At 46.3% G+C, this 21,299-nt stretch overlaps 1 protein-coding gene across 1 annotated transcript in view; it reads right to left on the bottom strand.

Moving 5' to 3' along the window:
- Positions 1 to 20,285, bottom strand: part of BMERB1 (bMERB domain containing 1) — a 49,158-nt gene extending 28,873 nt beyond the window's left edge. Inside the window, exon 1 of the mRNA XM_082200159.1 lies at positions 19,941 to 20,285. Coding sequence (XP_082056285.1) covers positions 19,941 to 20,046 — 106 coding nt within the window. The 5' untranslated portion in view covers positions 20,047 to 20,285. The remainder of the gene's footprint in view (positions 1 to 19,940) is intronic.
- Between the last annotated feature and the right edge of the window lie 1,014 nt (positions 20,286 to 21,299).

Raw genomic sequence — 21,299 nt, 5'->3', positions numbered from 1 at the left:
GTATCAATAAAAGGGACACAGGTGGCGCTGTGGGTTAAAACATAGAGCCTAGGACTTTCTGATCAGAAGGTTGGCGGTTCAAATCCCCGCGACGGGGTGAGCTCCCGTTGCTCGGTCCCTGCTCCTGCCAAACTAGCAGTTCAAAAGCATGTCAAAGTGCAAGTAGATAAATAGGTACTGCTCTGGCGGGAAGGTAAACAGTGTTTCCGTGCGCTGCTCTGGTTCACCAGAAGCAGCTTAGTCATGCTGGCCACATGACCCAGAAGCTGTACGCTGACTCCCCTGGACAATAAAGCGAGATGAGCGCCGCAACCCCAGAGTCGGCCATGACTGGACCTAATGGTCAGGGGTCCCTTTACCTTTACCTATTGTGTCAATACCGTTGCAGAATACATTATACATTGAATAAATCGGGGAAGGGACTGACAGGACATGTCTCAGGAAGAAGGATCCCGAAGCCAAATCTAATGGGTTAATGAAGTAACAGTAGGCAAATTATAGCAATGCACAATGACTATAGTAGCCACATACATTTCACTGTTGGCTTCATGTCCATTGCACCCACAATCATTTCTTGTTTGTTTCCTTGATATCCCTCCAAGCTCAAAGTGCCACACATGGTTCTCCCTCACACCACTTAATCCTCATAGCAAGCCTGTAAGGGGCTAAGAGACAGCAACTGGTCCAACCAAGGTCATCCAGCAAGCTTCATGACTGACTGAAAGGTGATTTGAACCCTGGTCTCCCAGGTCCCAAGTCTGACACTCTCACCCAGGCATAGGCAGACTCAGCCCTCCAGATGTTTTGGGAGTACAACTCCCATCATCCCTGACCACTGGTCCTGTTAGCTAGGGATGATGGGAGTTGAAGTCCCAAAACATCTGGAGGGCCGAGTTTGCCTATGCCTGCTCTCACCACTACACCACACTGGGCCTAGCAAGAAAAGGAAGCTTTCCCCCCTGGTTAGTTTTTTCTTGCCTTCCCTATGCTTAGACGAGAGTCAGGAGCCAAATAACCGCAACAGAACTTGGAGACGAGGCATTTTGTCGATATCCTGTGTGTTTGCACAGGAACCACTAATTCCCCACTCAATAAGCCAAGTGCCTTAGGCTAACAAACAGATATTACGGGCCCTGCTCTGTAGGCAAAAATAAAATTCAAACTTTGGCAAACTTCTGTCCACCCTCACATCCTGATCCTCAGAGGTGGGGGGGGGGAACCCACCACTGGAATCAACATACCACATGCCTTGCTGAACATTCCTCTTTAAATAATGTTCCTTTTAAAAAAAAATGCTTCCTCTCCTGTTATGAGTCAGTAAAATGGGATTAATTAAGAGTTCGCTGCCAGTTCTGAAGAGCAATAGCCAGAATGGCTGAGGCATCTCCGCTTGATTTTCTTCATACATTTGCCCTCTGAAAGCACTACAAGCAACACTTTGACTCCGCTGTTTGCTTTACACAGTTGCCTCTTGCTTGGCAAATGGATTGGTGCTATTTCATAGCTGACTGCTGCCGTCTGAGGTGACTTTATGAAGCATTTAATTGCTCTCCTTTAGTGGCAGGTGTTCAGCACTTCCAAACAGGAGCAGCCTGACAGGTGAAAATGAGAGAGAAGCTTTGTAACAATAGGTGTTTCTCAAAGAGTGGGCTGGGACCAATCAGAGGCTACTTCTTTTAGGTGGGCCTCAGCGCCACAGCCTATCGAGTGCCTGCTCACTTGCTTGCCCCGCCCCATTTTGGTTGGACCAATCCCAGGAACAGCATCTACTTCCATGATGATTAAAGATGGCTGGGAGGCAGAGAAGTTCAGGGGGAGAAGGGAGGTTTTCCTGCTTTGGGGTGGTGGGTGGTAGGGAAAGGTGCTGAAGGGAATTAGAAGATTAAAGTTTAATATTTCAGTAGCAGTAAACTTCTCCAAATCACTTCTCATACAGAATTTAGTCTTGAAAAAGGCCTCCTGTTGTCTAGCAAAGCCTTCCTTCAAATTTTACTTTAGTCAAAAGGTGGGAGCCCACAAGAACCACGTTACCACGTAATTAATTAAGGATTTTCACAGAAAGCTCTAAAATCAGCCAGCGGAACTCTAAAAAGACCGGGTCAAAAGGAACCAATTTGTACACCTGTTTTACAAGTGAGGAACACTGAGCCTGAAGGATAAGCGATTAGCAAAAGGTCACCCATTCGAGAGAAACTTTTTCTAAATTATCAGCTATTGGGAGTCAGAGAGCCTTGCAAATCTACAGCAAATCATCCAGTAGATCCCAGTTTACCCTCTGCTAGGGGCGGAGGAGAGATTCAGTTCAGTACACAGGCTGGAAAAACACAGTCCATCCTTCGAAAGCCGCCCTTCCTGAATTTTGCAACGCAGTTTTCCCCAGCCAAGTAACAGGCACCAAAATGCATATACTGGTGTGTGCATACACATCCATGCATCAGTGAAAATAACACACAAAAATTGATTGCACAAGAAGAGAAGATCGCTTTGCAGAATTGTGCAAATTAGGGGAAATTTCATATAAAAATGCATACAGTTGACAAATTTGTAGCAAAATGGTGGTGATTTTCATGAAGACTTAACCCAAAAAACCATACAAACTGGTGTAGAAATGTGGAGAACTGAACTTAACATTGGAAAAAGATAAACCAACAGAAATTAAGACAGAGTCTTCCATCCCAACCTTCTGCCTACCCTGTGCTACCTAGAGGGTACCTGTCAGTCAGAGAAGACATCACTGAGCCAGATATATCAGTGATCTGACAGCTGATATAAAACCCACTAATCTTCTTTGCTATTGCGATTATAACCATGTTCTCACGTTACCTGAGACATGTTCTCACAAATGGTTACTTCAGTACAAGAAAATCTTAATACCTCTCCTATTCTTACTGGGGGATGACTCACAAAACCTTGCTTATCACTGCAATGCACCGATGATCGCATGAACAAATGCATCACTGCCACGGATCTGCTTCCACGAATAAAGGCCTTTTAAAAAATCATGCAGAAATAATTACGTTCATGCTGGGAAGACTCATGCTTCGTCCTCCAAAGCGTGTCTGGTTGTTTTCCAGTGTCTCTTCTTTAACATATCTATTTTTGGTTTAAGATGCAAATTGAGGTTGTCATTAAGGTTGTTCATTCATGGTTCTCTAGCCTTCTACAGAGGTACTATTATATTTGCTAATGTGTCGTAAACGTTTTTGAAAGGTTACTTAATTATTCATTTATAAGAGCATTTGTAAACCACCGATTCATTAAAAAAATATTACGGTGGTCTACAATAAAGTCATGCAAACATCATAAAGCTATTGAATCCAAAAACACCAAGCAAATAACCATCACCGAACTGAATTAATTCTTTAAGAACAGAAGCTTTCCAGTAGCCAAAAATCTCTGAATGGTAGGTGCTACTCTGATTTCAATAGAAACAGTATTCCAAAGTAGGACAGCACATTGCCTAATGGTTTAGTTTGTATAGAAGCTAAACACCAGATTGAGCTGGATGTAAGATTTTCCTCCACTAAAGAAAACACACAAACTGGGACACGTTAGGCCAGAATGCAAAATTCATGAGGGGTGGTGGGGGTACTGGCGAGATCAAGAGAGTAGATTCTTGCCCACTTCCTTGTCTTGGATCTTTTCCTACAAAATCTACAGGGATTCTGCAAGATGTCACATGCAAATTCTTCTTCCACAGCGGGAAAAAATATTGCAGCAGAAATAGCTCAAAACTAATAAAATGTACGAACTTCCTCCTCCCGGTTATCCTGCCAGTTCATGACATGTGGGCTGCACACTGTCTTGTTTCATGAGTGGGGGAGCAAGGTCAAAATTTGACTCCCCCCTCAGCCCTCATGCTGCCTTCCCAAAGCCAGCTAAGCAAGGTGCTGGGCTTTGAGAAAGAGGTGCAAGGCTCTGGCAGAGTCCTAGAGCCCTCCCATCTCATTCCCAGAGCTGGAAAATAATAACCAGGCTTTGGGAAGGAGGAGGGAAGGCCTCCAGGACAGGGGGGCTGGTATAGGAAATACTTACAGGGTGATGGAGGATGACAAGGGGATGGGGGCCAGTGCACAGGAATCAGAGCGGCATGAGTCGGTGGAGCCCCTGTTTCCCCAAACACGGCAGGCTCCGAGGCATCATCATCATCATCATAATTTTTTATTTATACCCCGCCCTCCCCAGCCAAGGCTGGGCTCAGAGCGGCTTGCAAGCAATAATAAAAACAAGTTGAATGATTACAACTTAAAAACAAAATTAAAATACAACATTAAAATATTACAACATTAAAATAAAATGTAGCCTCAGTGCAGGAGGAGAAGGAAAGAAAAAAGAAAGAGAGGGAGGGAATCAAATTGGCTCCAAGCCAAAGGCCAGGCAGAACAACTCTGTCTTACAGGCCCTGCAGAAAGAAATCAGATCCTGCAGGGCCCTGGTCTCATGAGGCAGAGCGTTCCACCAGGCCGGAGCCAGAGTTGAAAAGGCCCTGGCTCTGGTTGAAGCCAATCTAACTTCCTTAGGGCCCGGGACCACTAGGGTGTTGCTATTTATGGACCTTGAGGCTCTCCGTGGGGCATACCAGGAGAGGCGGTCTCGTAGGTACGAGGGTCCTAGGCCATAAAGGGCTTTAAAGGTCAAAAGCAGCACCTTAAATCTGACCCTGTACTCTACCGGGAGCCAGTGCAGTTTGAAAAGCACTGGGTGCATATGCTCCCATGGCAGAGACCCCGTGAGGAGCCTCGCTGCAGCATTCTGCACCCGCTGGAGTTTCTGGGACAGCTTCAAGGGCAGCCCCGCATAGAGCGAATCACAGTAGTCAAGCCTGGAGATGACCATCGCATGGATCACTGTGGCCAGGTCAGGGCGGGAAAGGTAAGGGACCAACTGCTTGATGCGGCGAAGGTGGAAAAATGTCGCCTTGGCTGTTGCTGTAACTTGCGCCTCCATGGAAAGGGAGGCGTCAAGTATTACACCCAAACTCTTAATGGAAGGCAATGGCACTAATTGGGCCCCCTCAAGAGAAGGGAGTTGTTCCCTCATCCCCATGCCATCCCGACCTAGCCATAGGACCTCTGTCTTTGAAGGATTTAGTTTCAATCGGCTCCCACGAAACCATCTAGCCACAGCTTCCAAGCATCTGGTCAGTGTGTTCGGGGCCGAGTCAGTGTGGCCATCCATCAGCAGATAGAGCTGAGTGTCATCAGCATACTGGTGACAGCCCAGCCCAAAGCTCCAGATAATCTGGGCAAGGGGGTGCATAAAGATGTTAAAAAGCATCGGGGAGAGAATTGCGCCCTGCGGCACTCCACACACCAAGGAATGGCGCGATGACATTTCCCTCCCTAGTGCCACCCTCTGTCCCCGACCAGAGATAAAAGAGCACAGCCAGTTACGGGCTATGCCCTGTATCCCCACGTCTGCGAGGCGGTGGTCCAGAAGATCATGATCGACCATGTCAAAGGCCGCTGACAAATCTAAAAGGATAAGCAGTCCTGACCCGCCTCAATCCAGTTGTCTACGGAGATCATCTGTTAGGGCAACCAGAGCCGTCTCGGTCCCAAAACCAGGACGGAAACTGGACTGAAATGGATCTAAAGCCGATGTTTCCTCCAGAAACCTACCAAGCTGTTCAGCAACCGCTTTCTCAATTACCTTACCCAGATATGGAAGATTTGAAACTGGGCGGTAATCGGATAGGTCTAAGGGATCTAATGAAGTTTTCTTTAAGAGTGGACACACTACTGCTTCCTTCAGTTCCCCTGGGAATGTCCCCGTGTCAAGGGACAAATTGATAATTTCAACCAGGGGGGTCTGCACAACATCTGGACACTCCCTAATCAGCCAAGATGGGCACGGATCAAGGAGGCAGGTGGTGGGCCTACCAACTTGGAGGAATCTATCCACATCAGCAGGGAGTATCCGATCGAAATGGTCCAACACTGGACCTGAAGTCAGTCGAGGGGCCTCCAGTTCAGTAACTGTATCCAAATTGGCAGGGATAGTGGCCAGGTGGGGCTCACTAGCTCTGGGAGAAGGTGTGTGATTCTTCAGCTGGAGTTGGCTTGGAACAGGTGAGGGTCACATGCCTCATCAAGCCCAGATGCTGCAATCAGCATGCAAAGTATAAAAAGGGCAGCAGAGCTGAGATGTTGGGTCTGCTCATCTGCCCATGTTGATGGATGTCAGCTTGGATGCTTGAGGATCTCTGTGGGACTTTGGACTGACTCCCGACGGGGGACTTGACATACTGACTTGCTGCCAGGTAGGCCAGGGGTTAAAAATAGCACAGTTTCCATGTTGAAGTACTCTTGTGGCCCTCTTGGTATAAAAAGTTGGACTATCCTGCTATAGCAGATGCTCCAAGTGTCCCCATTTTCCAGGGACAGTCCCAGATTTACAGAAGCCATCCTGGTTTCCGATTTGATTCCAGAATATCCCACTTTTCCTTAGGACGTCCCTATTTTCACCTGAGAAATCTTGAAGGGTATGGAGTTATGTGACCCCCTGAGCCAAGGAGATAAGCAACTATACTACATTTAGAAGACATCTGAAGGCAACCCTGTACAGGGAAGTTTTTAAGTGTTCTTATATATGTTTTTATGTATGTTGGAAGCTGCCCAAAGTGGCTGGGGCAACTCAGTCAGATGGGCAGAATATAAATAACACTAAGATGATAATGATGATGGAATAGGACGTCCCTATTTTCATCGAAGAAATTTTGAAGGGCAGATGCGAGAGACCAGGGCTGGCCCACCCACAAGGTCAGCTGAGGCAGCCCCCTTGGGTGGCAGAGCCTCAAGAAGCAGTGCACCCCATCCCACTGCCTCCATGGCTGGTGGACAGCAGCAGTAACTTTGGGCAAGATCTTGTGATATTCCATGTGCTCCATGAGATCTCTCATGATCTCGCCGGAACCCAACGCTGTCCTCACTGCTTCATGGGCAGCACCAAACAGCCCAGGTAGGGGAGGCATTGGTAAGGGGGATTTGGTGGTGGGGCAGGGGCGAAGAGGCAGCTTCCTATTTTGCTTCAGGCAATGAAATGGGATGCGCCTCCCCTGCGAGGGACAGTCAGACATGAAAATTCTCTGGGAAGTCTTTGCATATACTCTTTGCATATATAAATAGAAGTGAGGAGGATTAGAAGCTTATTATTCATTTCAGAGAGATGCCTTATCTTGAAGGGCCAAGATTAATTATGAGCATGATCCTGGTGCTATTGCGTGTCTCGACTTGTTCCCAGTATGTTATATAGACAAATGGAATTGAAAGACTTTAGACACATGTTATTTGTTGATTATTGGAGGATAGATGGATAGATAGATGTTCTTAGTTGACTCATTGTCTAGAATAATTTTTTTCCTTTGCAGTTCTCTCCCACACACATTTATTCTCTTATTCTACCAAAAGACTCTGCTGAGTTGCCTTGCACAATGCATTTTGTTATGTGGAAATGTTACACTAGTTGTTCCTGTTTAATGTAAACTGGCAGAATTTCTTTCCTTTATCAAATACAATGATATTTTGGTGGTGTTGTTTGTTTTTTAAAAAATCAACTTGACACTTCACAAAACAACCGGAAAACCACATCTGAAACTGTGGCAGCCATAAATGAGAAGGCTGACAGTGGAGGTCATACCATAGAGGAGACCTCCCAAGCCATGGAGAGCAGCAGAAATGGGGAATGCAGGACACACACCCCACTCACACACCTTTTCTGCTTTCCTCCACGTGGGAGACAGAGAGTGGTGCCAGCAGTAGCAGAAAGAAGGCAGAAACCCATTGGGTAAAACAAGAGCTTAAAGCAGAGTTGGGGAATCTGTAGGACTCCATCTCCCATCAGGCCCCAACCATCATGGCCAATGCTCAGGGGTGATGGGAGTTGTGGTCCAGCAACATCTGAATGGCTACAGGTTCCCTGCTTTAAAGGGGCAGCATCTCCCTATAAACCAAGTAATATTGTGTTGCTCCAGGTCCTCATTTGTCTGCTTTCTACCTGCCAAATACTCACACCGAGCCGAGGCCATTGAGACTGGTAGGGTGGACAGCAGGGAGCCTAACAGTAGGTGGCGCCAGAGCCAATGACAAGCAGAGTCAATTGATTCTCATTATTATCTCTATCCTCCTCTCTGTTGTGTTCTACAAGAGCAAAGCTGAGACTTTAGAGGAGGAAGCTGTCACAGGCAATGCCCCGCCCCCTCTGGCTTGTTAATAAATAAGGAGGAAGGGAGGGAAATCTATGAAATCCACAAGCTTCACCCCGTGTCTCTCATCAAATTTAACTAAATCCTGCCACCACCAGCAGCCCATGTTGTTGTTGTTTAGTCATTTAGCTGTGTCCGACTCTTCGTGGCCCCATGGACCAGAGCTGTGAGCTATGCCATGCAGGGCCACCCAAGACGGACAGGTCATGGTGGAGAGTTTTGACTAAACATGATCCACCTGGAGCAGGAACCGGCAAGCTGCTCCAGTATCCCTGCCAAGAACACTCAGCCACCCCATAGCCTTGTACAAAACTACAGTAGCTAAGTGGGTTATTGCAAAAGTGTGTGGGGCCCCCTCCGGCTCCCTTTGAACACCAAATGTGTGCAAAGCTTTGAAGCCAAAACTCAAGGAAATGTATTCCAAAGCTATCTTTATGATTTACTGGCTTAAGGGTGGAAGGTAGGTCAGCAGCCCAGCAGCTATTTCTGAGGATGAATGTTATAAGACACCTTCGCTAAAGGTGACTGTGGCCAGCAGATTCCAGGCACTGTAATAATCAATACAATGTAATAAATAAATGGGAATGCTTTCACCCCCATCCCAAAGAGTCCTAATGCTGGGGGTGGGGGGGAGATTATTCAATCATACTAGAATACGTTTAGCATGGATAGCTGTTTTGAGGCTGGTTGAAACCTATGAAAGGAACGATCAATTATTCAAATGGCAGCAGCTTAGCCTTTTTTTAGAAGCGGTAGATTCTCGAGGAAATTAAAGAATGACCAAATGCCTCCGTGTTACTCTTGGATCCAAGTCATATTCATTTAGTTTCTACGTGAGCCAAGGCTTTTAGCATAGTGGCACCAGTAATTTGGAATGCTAATGAAATCTGACAGGCACCTGCAATTCTGATATTTCATCGCCTGCTGAAAACGTCTGTGGTTCCCCAAGCGTTTTCGAAGAATTAATTCAATTCAGTGTTGGTCATTTGTTCGGTGTTTTATGGTTTTATAATTTTATGATGTTTTTGTGGCCTTATGGCACACTGCCATAATATTTTTAAATGACTTGGCTATTTATAAATATTCTTCTAAATAAATGAAATTAAGAAGATGTTTTGACTAGAAACGTGCATTAAAAATAGCAGGGCCTGCCGACGACACGAGAGTCACTTAAGATAGCAGAACGGAAACTCGAGTATCTCTCTGGCTTATCAGTAGCTTTGACTCATTTGTTATCTAATGATGGGGAAATGAGGTTTTACCAGTCACCACATTGGGTTTCATAGGCAGGGAGCAGCACCAAACACCGTCCATGACTCAAATGCTGGACCCCCTGTGACTAAGTGAAGGAAAGGCACTCTCCACTTTGAAAGAATTTAGTCGTCTAATCCAACCCCCCTGCGAGGCATGAATTTCAACAGTTTCCCATCCAATCTGAAACCATACCAGACCCTGCTTAGCTTTGCAAATGTGCTAGCAGTTTTACTGCTGCACCACTAGGGGTTAATTATAATTGAATCATAAAACTGGAAATTAAATTAAGGCATCAATCCCAAGAATGCTTATTGGACATTAAGTCCCTTAAAAGCAGTGGAACTTCCTTTGGAGAAACTGGGATGATATTCACTTTTGCTCCTCTGCTTCCCAACAGTCGCATCTATACTAGACATTTCAAGCACATTTACAAAATACAGTTCCCAGAATTCTTTGAGGGAAGCCATGTGCTTAAATGTATGGTGCGGCGGATGGTGTTACGTGTATTTTTTCCCCCAATGGTCCAACGCTGCATATGCAATTAAAGAACAGGATGCCTGGAGTCTTTTTCACAAACTTTGTGAGGGAGAGCTAAGGTGTGTCTGCTTCACACAGCTGCAAGATGCTACGTACTAAAACCAGTGTTGAAAAATAATTCTTCAAAATCAGCTTTGTTGGACTGGTCATGTTGTTCAGATGCCTAGTTATTGTCTTCCAAAGCAACTACTCTATTCCAAACTTAAAAATGGAAAGCATAATGCTGGTGGTCAACCAAAAGGTTTAAAGAAGGACATGAGGATCCAGAATTAGCCTCCACAGTCATTTACGGACTCACTGTTAAAACCGTGTTTATGATATAAGATAATTAAGAAATTCTTGGAAGTAACAAAATAGGCCTAGGGATAGAAAAAGATTAGCATAGTGAAAATTATGGACTAGAGTAGAAAGTAAAGATAAGACGTTTGTAACTGAAAGAAGATATTTGTGTTATAAATATGAAATTGGAAGCTGTTAAATATGTGATACACTGAAATTCAGATTGGAGGGTGTCGAGGAAGTCATATAGCAATGTAATTTAACCAGGAAAAAAGAAGAAACAATTGTTATTTTTTGTTGTTAAGTTTTTATGTTGTGTTAAGTCTAATGTTTTTTCCTTTGTGTTAATGTTTGTGCTTTATAAGAGAAAATTAATAAAAAATTTGGGGGGCGGGGAAAGAACCGTGTTTATGGAAGACAATCTTACTCAGCTACGAGTGATCACCAAAGAAGAAGACTAAAACTGAAATGCAGCAACTGTATTCTGATGAGTTTAGGGTTTATTTTTTAAAAACATCTTGAACTAGATGGCAACCCTCTTATTTGCTATATCGTACAGCTGTGGTTCTCTAAAACTATGGGTAGACTCAAAGAGATCACAGAACACTTGGAAGGAAGAATATAGAAATGTTGGGGGGAGAGGATCCTGAAATATTTTTATCTTTTTACAAAAATAATGGATTGCTTAATAAAATAAAAAACTCAGCAGTTTGCCATAAAAATGCAGCTACCACTATAAAAACATAGAATCATAGAATCATAGAGTTGGAAGAGACCACAAGGGCCATCGAGTCCAACCCAAGCAGGAAACAACATTCAATAAAATTACCGTCCAAAAGTGGGTGAAAACACAAGTGTATATCTCAAATGAAAATGAGCCACGTACAAAACAAAAATTAAACATTTCAGAGTCTAGGAAAGCTTGGGTAAACATAAACATTTTAAAGAGGTGTTTAAAGGTCACTGCTGTCTCCACCTTGTGAATTAGCTGAGGGAAGGCATTCCAGAGGATTGGGTGCAATTGCTCAGAAGGCCTGATTCTGCACTGTCACTAAGTGACAATCTGCTGGTCGTGGAATGACTACCAAGGTCTCCTCAGAAGATAATACAGATCAGCTTGGTCTGTACCAAGGAAGGTGGTCTAACTGAGGCTTTAAACATCAACTATGAAACTTTGAACTTGGCTTGGTAGGTAATAGCCGGCCAGTACAGATATTTTCACACTAGTACAGCTGCATTTTGCACTATCTACAACTTCCAAACCAGGTGTAAGTGTAGTCCGACATACAGCACATGACAGTGAGATGAACATGGGGTTACCAGTGTATGGACCACCATAGCAAGGCTACCCCTAACTACGATTGGTTGTAGCTGATGCACCAAGTTGGGAATGGGGTGCTCAGAGCCATTGAGGTCACCTGGGACTCTAGTGACAGCAACGGATCTGGGAGCATCTCCCAAACTTTGAGTCTGTTCCTTCAGAGGGAGTGCAGCCCCATCCAGAGCTGGTACACAACTGGGAACCACCCATCCGTAAGGTCTCCATCTTGTCAGGATTCAGTCACTATTCATCCGACCCATGACTACATCCATGCACAGGTTTGGGAAATGCATGGCCTGTCCTGGTTCTGATGTTACAGAGGAATAGAGCTAGGTACCTGTATCTCCTCATGACTGCGCCAAGGTGGAGTCTGAAATGGAGGTGGAGCATTTGAGGAAAGGTAGCATTTGAAGTTTTTGGTTTAGAGAAAAGGCAAGCAGGAGGTGGCATGATAGTTTATGAAATTATGGGTAGTGGTGGTGGTGGTGGTGATGATGATGATGATGATATATTTACACCCTGCCCATCTGGCTGGGTTTCCCCAGCCACTCTGGGCGGCTCCCAACAGAATATTGAAAACATGATAAAACATCAAACATTTGAAACTTCCCTAAACAGGGCTGCCTTCAGATGTCTTCTAAAAGTCAGATAGTTGTTTATTTCCTTGACATAAGTTTCCCCCCTTTCATAACCCTAGAACTCATGGACATCAGTGAATCTGGATGTGTGAAGATGCAGAACAAATAAAAGAAAGCACTCTTTGCATGGTGCATGGTTAAACTTTGGAACCCATTCGCACAAGAAGCAGTGGTGGCCACTTGAATGGCTTTCAAGAGAGTTGAACAAGTTCAGGGAGGATCAGTGGCTACATTCCACCTCTATGGAGGAAGGCAGTAATGCTTCTGAAGGCAGTTGCAGTGGTACCTCAGGTTACATACTGTCAGGGGTTCAGGAGCAGAGACGCAGGACAGGGAGGAAACAGAGAGCGAGGGGGAGGAATCCGAAGGGAGGATGAGTGATGATGACGACCCGAGATCTCCGAGTCTTTCCAGTGAGTCAGAAGATTCTCAGAAGGGAGCACCAGTGGTCAGAGCAAGGGGGGGACCCAGGGGGACACCCCAGGAAGAAGGGACCAGAGAGGATTCAGAGAGCAGCAGCTGGAAGTCGGGACCAACGTTCCCAGCTGAGAGCAGCGGGGAGAAAGGGGAACAGGCATCGGGTTCCGGAGGCTTTCAGCAGGAGGGAGGGCATGAGTCAGGAGTGGTCACGCCCTCATCAGGGAGCGAGGAAACGGTCAAGAGGAAGGTAGAAAGTTGGGCGCGCGCGCCAAGTTCAAATGCAGCGGAAGCTGGCGCAGTAAGCAGCCCGGAAAGGGAGCCAGGTCCTAAAGCCCGCCGCAAGGAGGCAGAAGGGTCCGGGGGGTCTGTGTCAGAGGAGTCCCGGAAGGAAGAGACCATGGGGGGCAGAGGGACCCAGAGAAGGAAGGAAAGACGCAAGAGGTGGAGCAAGGCTAGGGTATTAAGTTGGTGTGCAGGAGGCGGAGACTCAGACGGAGCTTCGTCGGTCTAGCATAGAAGACGTAGAGCTGCACGCTGAAGTTCGGAAATGAAACCTGTAACTCAATAAAGACTCTTATAAAGTGAACGCTGGCTAGCGTGGTCCTATGTGAGCTGGGATCTGGTAGCAGCTCTGACACATACGCTTCAGGTTACAGACTCCGCTAACCCAGAAATAGTGCTTCAGGTTAAGAACTTTGCTTCAGGATGAGAACAGAAATTGTGCTCCCGCGGTGCGGCAGCAGCAGCAGGCCCCGTTAGCTAAAGTGGTGCTTCAGGTTAAGAACAGTTTCAGGTTAAGTACGGACCTCCAGAACGAATTAAGTACTTAAGCCGAGGTACCACTGTACTGGAAACCACATTGATGGCGGGAAGTGCGCTCTTGTGTTCAGGTCCACGCCAACAAAGAATAGGGACAACTCCACTATGCCATCACCTCAAACCATGAAAGGAGATTTTGGTCCTTAGTTTCTGTGGCATTTTACACCAATGACCTCTCTTCTCCACCTAGTGGTTGCTACCACTACTTTTTGAGTGTCTTGCACAAGGATCCTTCCAGTGGGACAGCCTGTCGTCATTCTGTGTTCATGTCCTGTTTGCAGGTTTCCCAGAGGCATCTGGTTGGCCACTGTGAGATCAGGATACTGGACTAGATGGGCCACTGGCCTGATCCAGCAAACTCCTTTTATGTTTTTACATAAGAGGTAAGGTAAAGGTAAAAGGGAGGGACACGGTTGGCGCTGTGGGTTAAACCACAGAGCCTAGGACTTGCCAATCAGAAGGTCGGCGGTTTGAATCCCCGCAACAGGGTGAGCTCCCGTTGCTCAGTCCCTGCTCCTGCCAACCTAGCAGTTCGAAAGCAGGTCAAAGTGCAAGTAGATAAATAGGTACCACTCCGGCGGGAAGGTAAACAGCATTTCCATGTGATGCTCTGGTTCACCAGAAGCGGCTTAGTCATGCTGGCCAGATGACCTGGAAGCTGTACGCCGGCTCCCTCGGCCAATAAAGCGAGATGAGCACCGCAACCCCAGAGTCGGCCATGACTGGACCTAATGGTCAGGGGTCCCTTTACCTTTACCTAAAGGTGAAAGACCCTGAACATAAAGCTAGGACACCTGAATCACTGAGAGCCAGGACACCTGAATGGGTTGGGTGTTGTTTCACAAAATATGTCAACTGATGCATGTTGGATATGTGTAGATGAGTTCTCCCCCACTCAACCTTTGATGGATTTATGAATTGTAGAGTTGCACATGAATTAGCCACATTGCTTTTGAAACTTTGTAGTCCAACCCGCTGCAGGAATTTCAACTAGATCATATATGACAGGTGACCATCCAACCTCTGCTTAGAAACCTCCAAGGAAGGAGAGTCACTGCCTCTCAGGGCAGTCTGTTCCACTGTCAAACAGCTCTTACTGTCAGAAAGTTCTTCCTGCTGTTTAGTTGGAATCCCTTTTTTTGTATCTTGAAGCCATCGGTTTGGGTCCTAGCCTCCGGAGCAGGAGAAAATGAGATTGCTCCATCACAGCCCCTGAGATAGTTGAAGATGGCTGTCTTATCTCCTCTCAGTCTCCTCTTTTCCAGGCTAAACACACTCAACTCCCTCAACCGTCCCTCATGAGGCTTGGTTTCCAGACCCTTGGTCATCAGAGGATTGGTCAAATGTATACAGGCTAAGACTATTAGTGGCTGCTAGCCATAATGGCTTGGTTCACTATTGGAGGCAGTATCTCTCTTTTGCTTCTTCTTTTCTGTCACAATTGCAAATTTAAAAAACGATGTTGTTTTTTTAAAAAAAACAAAAACCCTCCAGCCTACCAGTGCTGTGAAAATCATCCCCAGCACTGACAGAGCTGAAAAAACCGCTAGCGGGGGAGAAATGGCTTCCCCACCTCCCCCGACCACCAACATATGCGTAAAAATGCATCAAATGAGTGAAAACTCCATATGGAAGTGCGAACGAGGGCTGCTATTTATAGAAGCTTGTAAATCAGGGAGTTCTCACTCGGCATCACGGAGATCATCTTCTCTTTCGACTGTGAAGCAATAAATTAGGAACACGGCAAACTGCTTGGTAGCAGGTCAGATCCGCTGTCCGTCTAGTTCAGCACAGTCTCTTCCAGGGGCAAAAAAGGAAAATGACCCCCCCCCCCCCAAATGTTGTTGGACTCCAACGCAGTGGCGGAGCTTCATGCTCCGGCACCGGGGTTGGAGAGCAGGAGGGGGTGGGGCTGGCATGCACCCTGGGGGCGGGGCGCCCAGTGGGGGGGACAGCTGCGATGGCACCCTGGGGGTCGCGCTGCCAGGGGCGGTGTGCTCCTCCCGCCCTCCTCTTCCCCCGCCAGTGCTCCAACACCCATCAGCCCCAGCCAGCATGGCCTGCAGCCAGACCTGAAGGGCCAGACCTGAAGGAAGTCCAACAGCACTTGGAGGGCAGGAAGTTCGCTGCCCCTGGTCTGTTCTGATTGGCTGTGTCTCTTCACTTTCTACTTTATTCTTCTACCTGAAGATGCCAAGGATTGAACCCGGGGCCATCTGCAGCACGGTGTATTCTCAGCCAGTGAGCTATGGCCTCTTCGTCAAGTCAGGGCAATGGTCCATGATGATATTGTCTACACCAGGGGTCAGAAAACTTTTTCAGCAGGGGACCAGTCCACTGTCCCTCAGACCTTGTGGGGGGCCAGACTATATTTTTTTGGGGGGGAATAAACGAATTCCTATGCCCCACAAATAACCCAGAGATGCATTTTAAATAAAAGGACACGTTCTACTCATGTAAAAACACTAGGCAGGCCCCATAAATAACCCAGAGATGCATTTTAAATAAAAGGACACATTCTACTCATGTAAAAACACGCTGATTCCCAGACCATCCATGTGCTGGATTTAGAAGGTGATTGGGCCAGATAATTTGCCTACTCATGGTCTACACACTGACTGGTGGCAGCGGTCCAGGGTTTCAGGCAAAGTCTTCCTCCGTGGTAAGAATTTACTTCTACACCACTTTGTTTGTTACGCAGGTGAGGAACCACCTTTTAAATAAAGCATGGGAATCCAGGAGGGACCCAGTGTTTATTGTAGCTATTGAAATGGGTCTCCAATTTTTATATCACCCCTAATATGGGAAGCTGCCTTATATAAAGTCTGGTCATTGGGCCATATTGTTTAGCATTGTCTACACTGATTGCAAATGGATCTCCAAGGTTTCAGGCAGCAGAGAGCTGCTGTCACTTGGTGTAGACAAAAAGGAGTTGGGTGGAGCAATGGTCTAACTTGGTTTAAGGCAGCTTTCTATGCTCCTATGACTAATAGACTTATTATGACATAGCACTTAGGAAGTAGTCCTTAGTTCACAAAAGCTAGTTATCCAAATATGGGCTGTAACCAATGTTGGTCCAACTCAGAGTAGACCCATTGAAATTAACGGACACGGCTAACTTTGGCCCATCAGTCTCAGTAGGTCTACTCTGGTTGGGATTGAGTTGGGTGCAACCTTATGCTTAAACATGGGTGTATCAGTACGGTCTGTGGCAATTCAATTAATGCTTAAACATATGCAAAATAAGCACAGTCACATTCACCACAGCAGTAATGGCTAAGGACACAGGCTGTAGTGGGACAAGAAGCCCTAATCTCTATTCCTACCCAAACAAATAAAATCAAACCAACTGATAAGTTGTGATTCACCCAAACAGCATGCACCTTGCCCAGAAGTGACAGAAAGTTACCAAGAAGAAAAATCACTTCTGGATTCTTAGAACATTTCCAGGAAACTAATCCACTTTGTCATGCCATAGTGGTCTATACCACAGCTAACCCCCGTCTTTTCTATTACTTATTTATTTCATAAAACCTATACACCATTCAATTGCAAAACAACAGCAACAAAGCTGTTTACCAAAAAAAGGGTTCTACAGTGTGATCCTATACATGGCTATTCAGAAGGAAATCTCACTGAAAACTTACTCCCAGGTAAATTTGTTTAGGAATCTCTATAGTTAGGAATTCCTGGGAGTAGGAGTGGAAGTGTCAGTTTTGTTTCTCTCGGTTTCTCTTTTTTTAATTTTATTCCTAAATTCATTTCTCCGCATTTTGATGCGGTCTGTGTTTTTGTTTGTTTTTAAATGCTCATAAAAATTCACCAGCATTTCAGTGAGGCTTTCTAATAATGAGCACAATTTTGTTTGCAGTTTTGACTAACGCATACATTTTTGCAAGCAATTTCCCCCTTGGACGAAGCATTTTTGTATGTTTGCTTCTATATTCATTTTCACCCACACTTTCCCCCAACAGATGCATTTCAATAGACATTGGTGAGTTGCAGAACAGCATCGCAAAATCTGAACAAGTGCGGATTTCAAAGGATGGCTGTACTCCAGTTCTTATATGGTTCGGAGAAGTACAAATGGGATAGATTCAGCTTTAAATGTGAACTGAATCAAATTTCTCCCCCATCCGTACTGGGAGTAAGCCAATGGTGTCTGATCCATCAGGGCCTTGTCCCACCAACTTCAGTCTGCCTTTCTCAGAGGGTTTTCTCTGCCAATTATTAGATTTGGCTCGGCCTACTCATAGGTCTCACTGCCTTTTGCCCTACCAGTCCTTATGGGCACCAGTCACTACTGGAGTAAGCCCTATTGAACTTACTTCTGAACAGATGTGTCTAGAATTGCACTGCTAGCCTGGTTCAGCTCTGTCATGGGAATCACCAAGCCAACTAGTTCTGAATCAATGCCAACCACTGCAACAAAAACTATCACTGCAATGGAAGCAGTAGGTGTGGGGGGAGAGTTAGATCAAAGTGCTGCTGGAAACTCTTATCAAAGTCTAGGGATGGGGTGCCAAAGACCAAGAGATGCAGCTGAAACCCAACGATGGGAGCAACCAAAGGCAACAATTTGAAAAGCTCTTTGGTGTAAGATGTGGAGCAACGACCTAATAATGTACATTGATGCACATCATCAAACTGTAGCGGGGGAAAGTACTTTCCTTGCCTATCCCCAAAGGGAAAAGGCCATAACTCAATATTAGAGCATCTGCTATGAATGCAGAAGGTCCCTGGTTTGATCCCCAGCATCTCCAGGTAAGACTGGTTAGGAGAGACTCAAGTCTGCAACCCTGGCAAGTTGCTGTCAGTGAGTGTAGACCATACACAGCTAGATGAACCAATGGGTCTGAGTGGGCATAAGGTAGCTTAGTGTGTCCTGAGAGGCTGCCACACCCAGAAAGCTTCTCAGTAAGATCAATTCTACACTTTCAGGAGAAACCTGAAGGTGTTTTATATCCCAGGAGTCGAGGACTTTGAGTGATTTTTTGCAATGAATTCTGGGCGCATCTTGATTTCCCAGGAAAGTGGCAGAGGGAACAAACTGGTGCATAATCAACTGAATTCAATTCTTCCTCCCAACGAAAAGGTTAACAGCTGCTGTCTTTGGGGCAGTTGACTTGAACTGGGTGAGGGGGGGCAGGGAGGATCCAAGCTTCTTTCCATTGGAGGTTTTGGAGCGTGGGTGATGGTTAATGATTGTATTCTTGGGAGAAGCTGGAAGGCTTGAACCGACAACAGATTTGGCACGCAAGAGCCTTTGTTAAGTCACCCTGTTCAGCATGTCTGAAACGCCATTGACAAGGGGCCATCCTCCCCCCTTGCTCCCATAAGACATCATCCATGGGGCAAAACAAAGTGCATAGAGGTCCCTCTTGCCCTTTTCCTACGACTTAAACTGCTGCTAGCAGTTTTCTTTTTTAAAAAATCCACATGCTTTTGTAATGCTATTTGAGAGAGAGATAACAAAGGAAAAGTCTGCCTCTGAAATGCTTCCACAAACCTGCCTCTCCACCCCCTTCTCTAACAGCAAAGCACTTTGCCAGGATTTGCCTAGTTTAAAGATTGGGGGTTGGGGTGTTTTTTGTGTTTTTTTTGCAAAGGCATAATAAAGTATGGTTAACTTGAGTTACAAGGAGTGGGGTGGAGGGAGATAACTAGAAGATCCCCCTTTCTTCTGTCCCTCTCCCCGGTTTATTTTCTCCCACTAAGGGGTAATAAAAGAGAAACCTTTTTCTCGGAGCTCTCTCCTCCTCACAGCCTCAAAAAGCATCACTAGAAAAGCACTAGAGAACATCCTTGCCAAATATAGGCACAACTCCCTTTTGTTCCTAGGAAGCAATTGCTCAGTTGCACGCCTGCTTGGTGATACTAGAACAGAGGGAGGGAGGGAGGGAGGGAGGGAGTGTGTGTGTGTGTGTGTGTGTGAGAGAGAGAGAGAGAGAGAGAGAGAGAGAGAGAGAGAGAGACTGACAGACTGACTGAAGGCCATTTGGGAAAGGGCTGCCACTGGTGCTTAGCATGCAGAAGGTCCCAGGTTTAAATCCTGGCATCTCCCAGTAGAGCATGGAAAGAAACCTCTCTGAAACCCTGGATAGCCACTGCCATTCCATGCAAACAATATTGAGCCAGAGAGGGATCAATGACTTGACCCAGGATAAACAGTGTTCTTCTGCTTTGGGGAAGGGGCACAGCTCAGTGAGAGCACCTGCTTCTCATGCAGAAGGTCCCGAGTTCTATCCGTGGCGTTGGGACTAGAGAAGACCCCTTGCCTGAAGCCCTGGGGATCTTCTGCTACCAGCCAGTGCAGGCAACACTGAGTCAGATGGACCTATGGTCGACTGGGCAAAAGCAGCTCCTTACATTGTTGATAGCTGCCCAGCTCCCTAGCTTATCCTATCCGATGCAGAAACAGGAGGAGCCCAGACCACGAAGCCCGCATGGGGAGGTGGGAAGTACTTACGTCTCCCAAGCCCCTCGGCTCGCCACGCCGTCTCCTCCACTGCCCCATAGCGTCTCAGAGGCTTCTCTGCTTCCATGCTGGCCGAGATGGATCTCTTTAACTCCATGCCGGAGCCCTTTTCTGCCTGGGCCCTGTTCCCTCGGCTGCTTGGCGGGCTCCCCTTCCTCCTAGCAGACCATCCCAGCCGGAGGAAGGGCTTGAAGGAAAGGGAGACGCAGAGGGACTTCGGGAGCTGCTCGGTGCGCGTTTCTCGGCTTGTTTGCTACCAACGCCGGGGCTGGCCAGCCTCGCTGAGCTCACTGCATCTCCCTCCGTCGCGCTGGTACCCAGAGGAGGAGGGGAGGGGAGGGATGCAGCGCGCATGCTCAGTGCGAAGATGCTCGTGAAAGGAAGCGCCCGAGGGAACGCAGGGGAGGGGGAAGCAGGCAAACAATGAGGGCAAATATGCCGTAGTGGGGATGGAGGGTATGTATATGTACATATTGACTGAGTATGGGAAAATGCTAATCAGTGCCCACACATAGCAGGGGGTCAGAGGGAGATAACCTTTTCTGAGTCTCTGTGCTATCTGTGTGTGTTCGGGCGTGGGGTAGGGAGGAAGAGGCAGCACCCCCAAAAAATCCCCAGCCCTAAGAGCAGAGGTGCCAACAGGGCAAGACTTTGGGGCAGAAGAAGTTAAAAAGTCCAGGGACCTACTCAGGAGAGTTTATTTGTTTGATAAGGATTTTTGCAAACCTCCAACTCATGAGTTCTGGTGGTTAACAAATTATTTTATTGTGCATTGCATATGTCTATATTTCTGTATCTCTATAGATACAAATATAGATATAATGGGGGTCTATAATAAAATCATGAAAACATCATATACTCATAAAATGCAGAAGAAAGAACCAATGAGGAATTAAATTAATTATCTAAACAAACAAATAAAAGACTTAGTGAAACAAAAACATTTTGAGCAGGTGACAGAATATCAGGATTGTAGGTGCCTGTCTGATTTAATGGAGAACAGTGCCCCAAAGTTTTGATACCCTTACACTAAAAGCCTTCCTATGTGTAGAAACTATATCAATATGAGAGAAGGGTGGGGCAGTGAGGGGAGATTCTCCAGAAGAGGGCAGTGATCTGGCCAGCATATGAGAGATTTCCCTGACCCCTGCCTTCTGCCCCAGCCAGCATGAACAATGGGTTTGCAGAGATGGCAGTGGCTGTGCCATTTTGCCACCACTGTCCATCCAGGGTTTGCTCTGCCAGATGTGATGATGCACTGGGAAACTTAGACATTCTTTCAGAAAATTAGGTGGGTCAGAGGAAGTTAGGTAGAGGCCAAATTTTCAGTTAGGGTAAAGGGACCCCTGA

Source organism: Podarcis vaucheri, assembly GCF_965113315.1.
Source record: "Podarcis vaucheri genome assembly, chromosome: 14".
Lineage (NCBI taxonomy): Eukaryota > Metazoa > Chordata > Lepidosauria > Squamata > Lacertidae > Podarcis > Podarcis vaucheri.
The sequence above is the reverse complement of the archived record's forward strand: the minus strand, read 5'-3'. Positions and strand labels throughout refer to the sequence as shown.